Below are 13306 nucleotides of genomic sequence, written 5' to 3'. Positions count from 1 at the left end.
TCCGCTAGGCGGGCACTCAGTAAGACGGCTCCGCTAGGCGGGCACTCAGTAAGACGGCTCCGCTAGGCGGGCACTCAGTAAGACGGCTCCGCTAGGCGGGCACTCAGTAAGACGGCTCCGCTAGGCGGGCACTCAGTAAGACGGCTCCGCTAGGCGGGCACTCAGTAAGACGGCTCCGCTAGGCGGGCACTCAGTAAGACGGCTCCGCTAGGCGGGCACTCAGTAAGACGGCTCCGCTAGGCGGGCACTCAGTAAGACGGCTCCGCTAGGCGGGCACTCAGTAAGACGGCTCCGCTAGGCGGGCACTCAGTAAGACGGCTCCGCTAGGCGGGCACTCAGTAAGACGGCTCCGCTAGGCGGGCACTCAGTAAGACGGCTCCGCTAGGCGGGCACTCAGTAAGACGGCTCCGCTAGGCGGGCACTCAGTAAGACGGCTCCGCTAGGCGGGCACTCAGTAAGACGGCTCCGCTAGGCGGGCACTCAGTAAGACGGCTCCGCTAGGCGGGCACTCAGTCAGACGGCTCCGCTAGGCGGGCACTCAGTCAGACGGCTCCGCTAGGCGGGCACTCGGTAAGACGGCTCCGCTAGGCGGGCACTCGGTAAGACGGCTCCGCTAGGCGGGCACTCGGTAAGACGGCTCCGCTAGGCGGGCACTCGGTAAGACGGCTCCGCTAGGCGGGCACTCAGTAAGACGGCTCCGCTAGGCGGGCACTCAGTAAGACGGCTCCGCTAGGCGGGCACTCAGTAAGACGGCTCCGCTAGGCGGGCACTCAGTAAGACGGCTCCGCTAGGCGGGCACTCAGTCAGACGGCTCCGCTAGGCGGGCACTCAGTCAGACGGCTCCGCTAGGCGGGCACTCAGTCAGACGGCTCCGCTAGGCGGGCACTCAGTAAGACGGCTCCGCTAGGCGGGCACTCAGTCAGACGGCTCCGCTAGGCGGGCACTCAGTCAGACGGCTCCGCTAGGCGGGCACTCGGTAAGACGGCTCCGCTAGGCGGGCACTCGGTAAGACGGCTCCGCTAGGCGGGCACTCAGTAAGACGGCTCCGCTAGGCGGGCACTCAGTAAGACGGCTCCGCTAGGCGGGCACTCAGTAAGACGGCTCCGCTAGGCGGGCACTCAGTAAGACGGCTCCGCTAGGCGGGCACTCAGTCAGACGGCTCTCCTAGACGCACATTTTGCAGGATGACGGCCAAAGGCTACAAATTCCAGAAATTAGAATGCAATAGGTTTCTCTGTGATTCATTACTGGTTGCTTCAAAGGCTGGAATTTATGGCCGGCCATTCAGACGTTGCCTGTATCCAGGGCAAATGCCATGAGTTTTTGTAAAGAGTAGGTGGAAGGTCTGTGAGGGTGAAACCAGCTATCTGCGTACAGCCATGGGGTCCTGTGATTGCTCTGCATGAGTCTCTCCTGAAAATTTACTTAATTCACCCAAATCTGAATAATTAATAGGATTCTCCGAGCCTGTGCGATATGGGATATCTCCAGTGTGACGGTAAAGTGAGCTCTCCCTTATTTGGGGTCTCTGAGGTCCCCCTCCCCTGAGGCTGAGCACACATCCTGCCACTCAGGTCCAGCAATGTTCCATACAGACATGCATTTTGTAACAGGAGAGCCACAGGATCATTGGGGGTTAAACACTTCCTGTGAATCAGAGCAGCACCAGAAACAACGGCCTCATTTTAACCCCTCCAGGCACGTGCAGCGTTTAAGTAATGTGTTTCAGAATAAGGAGGGTATTTATTTAACCCTGGCGTGTCGGGATAAGGAGGGTATTTATTTAACCCTGGCGTGTCGGGATAAGGAGGGTATTTATTTAACCCTGGCGTGTCAGGATAAGGAGGACATTTATTTAACCCTGGCGTGTCAGGATAAGGAGGGCATTTATTTAACCCTGGCGTGTCGGGATAAGGAGGGTATTTATTTAACCCTGGCGTGTCAGGATAAGGAGGGTATTTATTTAACCCTGGCGTGTCAGGATAAGGAGGGCATTTATTTAACCCTGGCGTGTCAGGATAAGGAGGGCATTTATTTAACCCTGGCGTGTCAGGATAAGGAGGGCATTTATTTAACCCTGGCGTGTCGGGATAAGGAGGGTATTTATTTAACCCTGGCGTGTCAGGATAAGGAGGGTATTTATTTAACCCTGGCGTGTCAGGATAAGGAGGGCATTTATTTAACCCTGGAGTGTCAGGATAAGGAGGGCATTTATTTAACCCTGGCGTGTCGGGATAAGGAGGGTATTTATTTAACCCTGGCGTGTCGGGATAAGGAGGGTATTTATTTAACCCTGGCGTGTCAGGATAAGGAGGGTATTTATTTAACCCTGGCGTGTCAGGATAAGGAGGGCATTTATTTAACCCTGGCGTGTCAGGATAAGGAGGGCATTTATTTAACCCTGGCGTGTCAGGATAAGGAGGGCATTTATTTAACCCTGGCGTGTCAGAATAAGGAGGGCATTTATTTAACCCTGGCGTGTCGGGATAAGGAGGGCATTTATTTAACCCTGGCGTGTCGGGATAAGGAGGGCATTTATTTAACCCTGGCGTGTCAGGATAAGGAGGGCATTTATTTAACCCTGGCGTGTCGGGATAAGGAGGGCATTTATTTAACCCTGGCGTGTCGGGATAAGGAGGGCATTTATTTAACCCAGGCGTGTCAGGATAAGGAGGGCATTTATTTAACCCTGGAGTGTCAGGATAAGGAGGGCATTTATTTAACTCTGGCGTGTCGGGATAAGGAGGGCATTTATTTAACCCTGGCGTGTCAGAATAAGGAGGGCATTTATTTAACCCTGGCGTGTCAGAATAAGGAGGGCATTTATTTAACCCTGGCGTGTCAGAATAAGGAGGGCATTTATTTAACCCTGGCGTGTCTGGATAAAGAGGGCATTTATTTAACCCTGGCGTGTCTGGATAAAGAGGGCATTTATTTAACCCTGGCGTGTCAGGATAAGGAGGGCATTTATTTAACCCTGGCGTGTCGGGATAAGGAGGGCATTTATTTAACCCTGGCGTGTCAGGATAAGGAGGGCATTTATTTAACCCTGGCGTGTCGGGATAAGGAGGGCATTTATTTAACCCTGGCGTGTCAGGATAAGGAGGGCATTTATTTAACCCTGGCGTGTCAGGATAAGGAGGGTATTTATTTAACCCTGGCGTGTCAGGGTAAGGAGGGCATTTATTTAACCCTGGTGTGTCGGGATAAGGAGGGCATTTATTTAACCCTGGCGTGTCAGGATAAGGAGGGCATTTATTTAACCCTGGCGTGTCGGGATAAGGAGGGCATTTATTTAACTCTGGCGTGTCGGGATAAGGAGGGGTGTTTATTTAACGTGTCGCGATAACTAGGGCGTTTATTTAACGTGTCGCGATAACGAGGGCGTTTATTGAACGTGTCGGGATAAGGGGGGGCGTTTATTGAACGTGTCGGGATAAGGGGGCGTTTATTGAACGTGTCGGGATAAGGGGGCGTTTATTTAACGTGTTGGGATAAGGGGGCGTTTATTTAACGTGTCGGGATAAGGGGGGGCGCTTATTTAACGTGTCGGGATAAGGGGGGGCGCTTATTTAACGTGTCGGGATAAGGGGGGGCATTTATTTAACGTGTCAGGATAAGGGGGGGGCGTTTATTCAACGTGTCGGGATAAGGGGGGGCGTTTATTCAACGTGTCGGGATAAGGGGGGGCGTTTATTCAACGTGTCGGGATAAGGGGGGGCGTTTATTCAACGTGTCGGGATAAGGGGGGGCGTTTATTCAACGTGTCGGGATAAGGGGGGGCGTTTATTCAACGTGTCGGGATAAGGGGGGGTGTTTATTTAACGTATCGGGATAAGGGGGGCGTTTAACGTGTCGGGAGAGACGGGAACACTGCCGTTTGCCGTGGAGTGGGGAGAGATCGAGGTGTATATTGCTGTATTCTGGCGAGGTCGTGTTTATCTTTTTGGAATTGGAATTTCATGTAATCCTGGCTCTATATTTAACCCACACCCTTATAACATGCATACATACAAACACCGGGAGTGCGTTATATACTCTATAAATAAATGGATCCTTTAATCTGGAAGGAAGACAAGGTCCCTCACTTGGAAGGGAGTCCAATATAGGCCATGTGACATTGAGGGGTTAATAACCCCCTGGGGTAGGAATGCATTGTCTGGTCCCCAGGGTTAGAGGTTTACATAAACACTGTCAGACACAGGCAGACAGGTGCTGCAGACACACGCACACACGTGTTCACACATCTCACAGAGGAAGCATGTGTATGACCACTGACTGACGGCAAGCCAGGGGAGGGGGAGCAAGGAATCTGGGGGTCGAGGGTGAGGAGGAGCAAGGAATCTGGGGGTCGAGGGTGAGGGTGAGGGGGAGCAAGGAATCTGGTGTTCAGGGTGAGGGGGAGCAAGGAATCTGGTGTTCAGGGTGAGGGAGAGCAAGGAATCTGGTGTTCAGGGTGAGGGGGAGCTAGGAATCTGGTGTTCAGGGTGAGGGGGAGTGGGGGCAATGAATCTGGGGGGCTAGGGTGAGGGGGTGCAATGAATCTGGGGGGCTAGGGTTAGGGGGTGCAATGAATCTGGGGGGCCAGGGTGAGGGGGTGCAAGGAATCTGGGGGCCAGGGTGAGGAGGTGCAAAGAATCTGGGGGGCCAGGGTGAGGGGGTGCAAAGAATCTGGGGGGCTAGGGTGAGGGGAAGCAAGGAATCTGGGTGGCCAGGGTGAGGGGAAGCAAGGAATCTGGGGTCCAGGGTGAGGGGAAGCAAGGAATCTGGGGTCTAGGGTGAGCGGGAGCAAGGAATCTGGGGTTCAGTTTAAGGGGAGCAAGGAATCAGCGGGTCCAGGGGTGGGGGGGGAACAAGAAATCCGGGGGGTCAGGGTGGGGGGGAAAGCAAGAAATCCGGGGGGTCCAGGGTGACGGGTTGCAAGGAATCAATGGGTCCAGTGTAAGGGGGAGCCAGGATAAGGGGAACATGGAATCTTGGGGGTTCAGAGCAAGGACTCAGTGGGTCCAGGGTGAGGGGGGGCAAGGAATATGAGGGCCAGGGGGAGGAGGAATAAGAAATAAATGGGGCCAGGTTGAGGGGGAGTTCAGGGAGGTAGGGGGGTACAGGGAGGTAGGAATCTGGGGGGTCTAGATTGAGGGGAGCAAGGAATCTGGGGGGTCCAGGTTGATGGGAGCAATGAATCTGGGGGGTCCAGGTTGATGGGAGCAATGAATCTGGGGAGTCCAGGTTGATGGGAGCAATGAATCTGGGGAGTCCAGGTTGATGGGAGCAAGGGATCTGGGGGTTCCAGGTTGATGGGAGCAAGGAATCTGGGGCCAGGCTCAGTGGTGTATTTTGGATTTGTGCTGCCCTAGGCACGACTAAATTCGGGCAACCCCAAAATCTAAATTTGCCCCCCCAATTCGTGTCTAGGCCACTTTCTTGACTGACAGACACATGCCCTCATTGATACATGCACTGATATACACTCATTGATAGATACAGTCATTGGCACACACATACAGTCACTGTTTAAACAACACACACTTTCACTGACAGGCACACACTCTCAGATACACATAAAATGACACACACTGACACACTCACAGGCACACCCATTCTCACTGAAAGACACAAACTTTCACTCACAGACACACACTGACTGCTACACGCACTCACAGTAAGGTGGACAGCCTCAGAACACGGGGCAAAAAGGCATTTGTCTGGGAGCTTGGGGTGGCGTGTTTTGGCGCCCCCCCTGAAAGTGCCGCCTTAGGCAAATGCCTTGTGGTAAATACACCCCTGGCCAGGGTGAAGTGGTGCAAGGAATCAATGAGTCCAGTGTGAGAGGGAGCAAGGATAAGGGGAGCATGGAATCTGGGGTGTCCAGGGTGAGGGCGAGCAAGGACTTGGGGGGTCCAGTGTGAGGGGAAGCAAGGAATATGGAGGCCAGGTTGAGGGGGATGTGTGACCGGGTACATAACAAAGGGAAAACAAATTGAGGGAAGCATGGTGACGGTTGCAGGGTGAGAGGAGGAAAAGAAAGAATGAATGTGTAAACAGGAGCTGCTCCCCTTGGGACGGTCTGCAATCTGGACATCTAACCAGAAAGGACATAGTGTTGCATACCTCCCAAGTGTCCCTATGTAGTAGGGACAGTCCCTATTTTGAGCCCACCAGGGGCGGCGGTGTTCTGAGTGTGAGTCGGTGTGTGATCAGGGGTGGGCAGTTCTGAGTGTGAGTGGGGGGGCGGGGCTGATCTGACTTACTAATAACAATTTATGGAACTAAAATGTAATTTCTAACAAGAGCAATGCGTCTTATTTACACACTGATTTCTATGTGTGGAGTATTATTGCTGTGGAGCTCTGTTATACACTCAGTCACATTACTGGGAGAGTTATTGCTGTGGAGCTCTGTTATACACTCAGACACATTACTGGGAGTATTATTGTTGTTTGGCTCTGTTATACATTCAGACACATTACTGGGAGTATTATTGCTGTTTGGCTCTGTTATACACTCAGACACATTACTGGGAGTATTATTGCTGTGGAGCTCTGTTATACACTCAGGCACATTACTGGGAGTATTATTGCTGGAGCTCTGTTATACATTCAGACACATTACTGGGAGTATTATTGCTGTGGAGCTCTGTTATACACTAAGACACATTACTGGGAGTATTATTGCTGGGGAGCTCTGTTATACACAGACACATTACTGGGAGTATTATTGCTGTGGAGCTCTGTTATACACAGACACATTACTGGGAATATTATTGCTGTGGAGCTCTGTGATACATTTAGACACATTACTGGGAGTATTATTACTGTGGAGCTCTGTTATACACTCAGACACACCAACAATATGGAGCTCCTAGAAAAGAAAAACAGGATAGAAAAGAGGGACTTGGGCCCAAAATAGGGACTGTCCCTCTTAAACATGGACACTTGGGAGGTATGTTTAGTACATGAGCTCATAGAAATAGGCAGGCAACTGTGATTATAACATCTGAAGTGTTAGTATCATGCAGGAAGTGTTAGTGTTAGTATCATGCAGGAAGTGTTAGTATCATGCAGGAAGTGTTAGTGTTAGTATCATGCAGGAAGTGTTAGTGTTAGTATCATGCAGGAAGTGTTAGTACAATGCAGGAAGTTTTATTACAATGCAGGAAGTGATAGTATGATGCAGGAAGTGTTTAAAAAAAAAAAAAAAGTTGGAAGTGTCTGCGTGGAAGTGTTATTACAATGCAGGAAGTGTCCGCACGATGCAGTAAGTATTAAAAAGTAAGAAGTATCTTTAGAATGTAGGAAGTTTCTGTACGATGTAGAAAGTGTTAAAAAAAATAAATTAGGATGTGTCTGTGTGATGCAGGAAGTGCCTGGGTGATGCAGGAAGTGCCTGGGTGATGCAGGAAGTGCCTGGGTGATGCAGGAAGTGCCTGGGTGATGCAGGAAGTGCCTGGGTGATGCAGAAAGTGATACAGGAAGTGCCTGGGTGATGCAGGAAGTGCCTGGGTGATGCAGGAAGTGCCTGGGTGATGCAGGAAGTGCCTGGGTGATGCAGAAAGTGATGCAGGAAGTGCCTGGGTGATGCAGGAAGTGCCTGCGTGATGCAGAAAGATCACACAAGTACCTGGGCAGGTTTGGGACCCTCATCCTTCACATGAGGGATGGTAAACGGAGCAGAGAGCAGGGTCCCTGTCTATCCCTGTGACCTAGGCAGCTGCCTATGGTCACAATATGATTAATCCTGCTCTGGTCTGCCAACAGCAGAGGAAGAATTTGTATAATGTTGTTCGTATGATGTCTATATAATGCAGATAGAGATATCAGAATAGGGAGCTCTGCCCAGGGAGCTCAGTTACCTTATGGGAGGGTGGCACATGCTCACGTCCCACGTTGGCAGCGAAAGACGTGCCACATGACGCAGCCTGGCCATCACTCAGATAACAAATGTCACCAACATGAAGGAGGGAGGGCGATAAATTCCAAATGGTCCCTCTAACGCTCTACCAGATCTGTGACTTGTGTCCTCTCTGAGCTTATTGGGGAGAGAGACACAGAGAGACAGGCAGTCTGATCTCTCCACACTGTACAATACAGGGTCTGATCTCCCCATACTGTACAATACAGGGTCTGATCCCCCCACACTGTACAATACAGGGTCTGATCTCCCCCATACTGTACAATACAGGGTCTGATCTCCCCCATACTGTACAATACAGAGTCTGATCTCCCCCCACACTGTACAATACAGAGTCTGATCTCCCCCACACTGTACAATACAGAGTCTGATCTCCCCCACACTGTACAATACAGGGTCTGATCTCCCCCACACTGTACAATACAGAGTCTGATCTCCCCCACACTGTACAATACAGAGTCTGATCTCCCCCACACTGTACAATACAGGGTCTGATCTCCCCCACACTGTACAATACAGGGTCTGACCTCCCCCACACTGTACAATACAGGGTCTGACCTCCCCCACACTGTACAATACAGGGTCTGACCTCCCCCACACTGTACAATACAGAGTGTGATCTCCCACATACTGTACAATACAGAGTGTGGTCTCCCCTAACTGTACAATACTGAGACTGATCTCCCCCACACTGTACAATACAGAGTCTGATCTCCCCCACACTGTACAATACAGAGTCTGATCTCCCCCACACTGTACAATACAGAGACTGATCTCCCCCATACTATACAACACAGGGTCTGATCTCCCCATACTGTACAATACAGGGTCTGATCCCCCCCATACTGTACAATACAGAGACTGACCTCCCCCACACTGTACAATACAGGGACTGATCTCCCCATACTGTACAATACAGAGACTGACCTCCCCCACACTGTACAATACAGAGACTGACCTCCCCCACACTGTACAATACAGGGTCTGATCTCCCCATACTGTACAATACAGGGTCTGATCTCCCCCATACTGTACAATACAGGGTCTGATCTCCCCCATACTGTACAATACAGGGTCTGATCTCCCCCATACTGTACAATACAGGGTCTGATCTCCCCATACTGTACAATACAGGGTCTGATCTCCCCACACTGTACAATAGTCTGATCTCCCCACACTGTACAATAGTCTGATCTCCCCCACACTGTACAATACAGAGTCTGATCTCCCCCACACTGTACAATACAGAGTCTGATCTCCCCCATACTGTACAATACAGGGTCTGATCTCCCCATACTGTACAATACAGAGACTGACCTCCCCCACACTGTACAATACAGAGACTGACCTCCCCCACACTGTACAATACAGAGTCTGATCTCCCCCACACTGTACAATACAGAGTCTGATCTCCCCCACACTGTACAATACAGGGTCTGATCTCCCCCCTACTGTACAATACAGGGTCTGATCTCCCCCCTACTGTACAATACAGGGTCTGATCTCCCCCCTACTGTACAATACAGGGTCTGATCTCCCCCCTACTGTACAATACAGGGTCTGATCTCCCCCCTACTGTACAATACAGGGTCTGATCTCCCCCTACTGTACAATACAGGGTCTGATCTCCCCCTACTGTACAATACAGGGTCTGATCTCCCCCATCTGTACAATACAGGGTCTGATCTCCCCCATACTTTACGATACATGATTAGCTTGTATTGCACAATACACAGTCTATAGCGTGATTCTGTTATTCCTTATGATATCAATAATCTAGAGTTGGAGATGTTGTACTATGTTGGCATTTTGTGCTACAAAGTGAATATCTATCAGAATCACATTCACAAATGAAGCTATAGCCGAGAACCAGAGGCGTGTTGTGCGTCGGACCGGGAAACGTACCGTTTTTATTCTATTGGAAGAGGTGGGCGATTGCCTTTGGAAGGAAAGGTGTTTTTTTTCTCTCCTTTCCCGCTGATAATGAGTGGCCATCTTCGAAATATTAACTGTAAACCTCTACCCCACCAAGAAACGTCCGTCTGCAAATAAGCTGAGCCAGCAATGCCGATAGCTCGATGTGCGCCGGCAAAGTCGCTGTGATAAGTGCGTCACTTTCTTACCCTTAACCTCACTGCAAATACGCCCTGTATCGAACACACACTTTATTCATTAAAAGGTGATTTGGCAAAAGTGGAAGAAAATGTAGTTTGTGAATTTTCTCCGACTTGGACATTCTAGTCTAAGTTTTGCAATTCAGTTGCACAATTCACTGTTTATTGAATGAAGACGGACGTCACATCGAACATGATCAGGCAAAAATCGGGACCATACAGGAGAATGCTTTTCCCAAAACGGGAAACAAATGTCATCATCACGTTATGTGAGATGTGATTTTTTTTTTTTTTTTTTTTACTTTTGAAATTTTGTAATTCCTGTACACAACAACTAAAAAGACATTGCACAGTCCACTTCCATTTACAGTGATGTGTGGAAATTGCAGCTCACTATTGTATACCATCTCATGCATGCCACCAAAAATGCACCATCCTACCACAACATCAGCATTCTGGGCACTTTTGATGGTGAAGAGATGTCTTTAAATCAAGCCATCTTTTCCAAAAGAAACATCATGGTGTCAAAAGAAAAAAAAAGAAAAAACTTACTTCGACCATTGCTCTTTATGAACTGTATCACGCTGCCCACATCTTCGTCATCAGGGTACACCTGGTAATCCACCGTTAGATTGTTAAATTCCTTACGTAGTCCCAGGTAGACTCCCTCTATGATAAAATAATACGGACGATCATCTTTCTTTGTATCATGGTAAACCAGCGCAGCCCGTGAGCTCCAGTTAAAATGGTCATGGAGATAAGATGCAAACTCTCCCAGTTTGATAGCTGTGGGTCCCGTTCTCACTGTCATGTTGTATTGATCATCATCTTGCTTGAATCCAAAAGCCAAGGCGCCGGCAGTAAAAAGAGGAAGTCGCCAATGGGTGGCAAATCGGGCAACAGAAGCAGCTGGGTATACACAGCCTGGACCAAAGAGTACAACGGGATGGCGATAGAGTTTAAGGTCTACAGCGTTAAGTGGTGCCACATATTCAGAGCAGGCCCCCTCTAGCTCAGAGGTGAGGAAGGCCCATTCCACTTGGTACCCAGGCAAAAGCTGAAGCTCATTTTGTGCTCGTTCCATGGCCATTTTAAGAGCTGGAGAAATACGTGGCCATGACCAGGCATAGCGCAAGTTGGTCTCTGGAAGGACCACAGCAAGAGTCAGATTTCGCACTGCGGTGGAACTCTGCTGGGTATATGATGGGCAGAGGAAGACAAGGAGAAAGAGGGCGTGTACAGAACTTGGTGCCAGTCCAGGAGAGCAAGGCGAGGGCATCATAACATTGGGTCTTCTTGTTGTGGCTCTAGGACTAGAGTCTTCATGAAAGTATAGAGGCCATAACCTCCACACCCCTAGCACAGCTTGAAGAACACAAAGTAAAGCTATCCCACAGCACACAGAGACTGCTAGGAGTCTGTCTCCCCTCCTCCTACTTTACACCCCCTCTACCTCTCCTCCAGATGTCATACAAACCACAAACATACTGAAATAGCTGGCCCAAGTGGAGGGGCACAACTCCCCCTGCTGAAAATGTGTGATCATTGCACTACATTACGTTTCACTATCAGTAAGTGCAGTGATTGAATTTATAGTCAGAGAGAGACAGACATAGAATGACAGGCAGGCAGACAGATGGAAAGACAGACGGACAGAGTTGAAGCCTGCCATTCTCACACTAGAGATTAGTTCTACATATTTCATGGGTTTCTGTTTAGGGTGAATATTTGATGGATTTAATGGACTTGTATTTCTGTGACGGGCAGCATTAATAATAAATATTCAGAAAGGGACTTCTGTTTAAGATCTGTAAAATCAATCTCCATTCTCACACGCTTTTCCATAATTAGGGAAGGAACCTATATTCTACAATGATTAGGGTACAGTTAATAAATTCCGTGGCTGTATTAACGATTAGGGTACAGTATATATTCCGTGGCTATATTAACGATTAGGGTACAGTATATATTCCGTGGCTATATTAACGATTAGGGTACAGTATATATTCCGTGGCTATATTAACACCGATTAGGGTACAGTATATATATTCCGTGGCTATATTAACACCGATTAGGGTACAGTATATATATTCCGTGGCTATATTAACAATGATTAGGGTACAGTATATATTCCGTGGCTATGTTAACAACGATTAGGCTACAGTATATATTCCGTGGCTTTATTAACGATTCGCGTACAGTATATATTCTGTGGCAATATATTAACAGGCTACCAATGCACATTTTGGGAACTTTTCTATGGTGGAAAATCCAACTTTGGGTGTTAGGTGTCCAAACTGTACCTAACTCTAGTCCATGAGCCATAGTCAAATTCTCACAGTAAACATGTAGAACGGTACCACAACTACCCACTCCACAGCCAAACCCGCACAGTGCACGGACTCTGCAGCCAAACTCGCACAGTGCGCGGAACCTGCAGCCAAACCCGCGCAGTGAGCAGACCCTGCAGCCAAACCCGCACATTGAGCGGACCCTGCAGCCAAACCCGCACAGTGAGCGGACCCTGCAGCCAAACCCGCACAGTGAGCGGACCCTGCAGCCAAACCCGCACAGTGAGCGGACCCTGCAGCCAAACCCGCACAGTGAGCGGACCCTGCAGCCAAACCCGCGCAGTGAGCGGACCCTGCAGCCAAACCCGCGCAGTGAGCGGACCCTGCAGCCAAACCCGCGCAGTGAGCGGACCCTGCAGCCAAACCCGCGCAGTGAGCGGACCCTGCAGCCAAACCCGCGCAGTGAGCGGACCCTGCAGCCAAACCCGCGCAGTGAGCGGACCCTGCAGCCAAACCCGCGCAGTGAGCGGACCCTGCAGCCAAACCCGCGCAGTGAGCGGACCCTGCAGCCAAACCCGCGCAGTGAGCGGACCCTGCAGCCAAACCCGCGCAGTGAGCGGACCCTGCAGCCAAACCCGCGCAGTGAGCGGACCCTGCAGCCAAACCCGCGCAGTGAGCGGTCCCTGCAGCCAAACCCGCGCAGTGAGCGGTCCCTGCAGCCAAACCAGCGCAGTGAGCGGTCCCTGCAGCCAAACCCTCACAGTGAGCGGTCCCTGCAGCCAAACCCTCACAGTGAGCGGTCCCTGCAGCCAAACCCTCACAGTGAGCAGACTCTGCAGGAAATCACTACTATACAGAATCAGTTGAATCATTTACTTTCTATGGAAAATCTTAATGCTTTAAATAATAGATTGGAAAAGTAGATTGAACAATACACATTGAAGATTGAGCAAAGGAGAAGGTCTACATTCATGAGAGATGCTGATGATT

General features: G+C 50.0%; 1 protein-coding gene across 2 annotated transcripts in view; it reads right to left on the bottom strand.

The window, feature by feature from the left end:
* NPR2 (natriuretic peptide receptor 2) overlaps positions 1-11472 on the bottom strand; it is a 266856-nt gene extending 255384 nt beyond the window's left edge. Inside the window, exon 1 of one of the 2 annotated variants that reach the window (XM_063453527.1) lies at positions 10578-11472. In XM_063453527.1, the coding sequence (XP_063309597.1) occupies positions 10578-11307 (730 nt within the window). In that variant the 5' untranslated portion in view covers positions 11308-11472. The remainder of the gene's footprint in view (positions 1-10577) is intronic. The other variant, XM_063453528.1, reaches the window with a different exon arrangement.
* Positions 11473-13306: the final 1834 nt, after the last annotated feature.

Source organism: Pelobates fuscus, chromosome 5 (assembly GCF_036172605.1).
Source record: "Pelobates fuscus isolate aPelFus1 chromosome 5, aPelFus1.pri, whole genome shotgun sequence".
NCBI classification, from domain to species: Eukaryota; Metazoa; Chordata; class Amphibia; order Anura; family Pelobatidae; genus Pelobates; species Pelobates fuscus.
The sequence above is the reverse complement of the archived record's forward strand: the minus strand, read 5'-3'. Positions and strand labels throughout refer to the sequence as shown.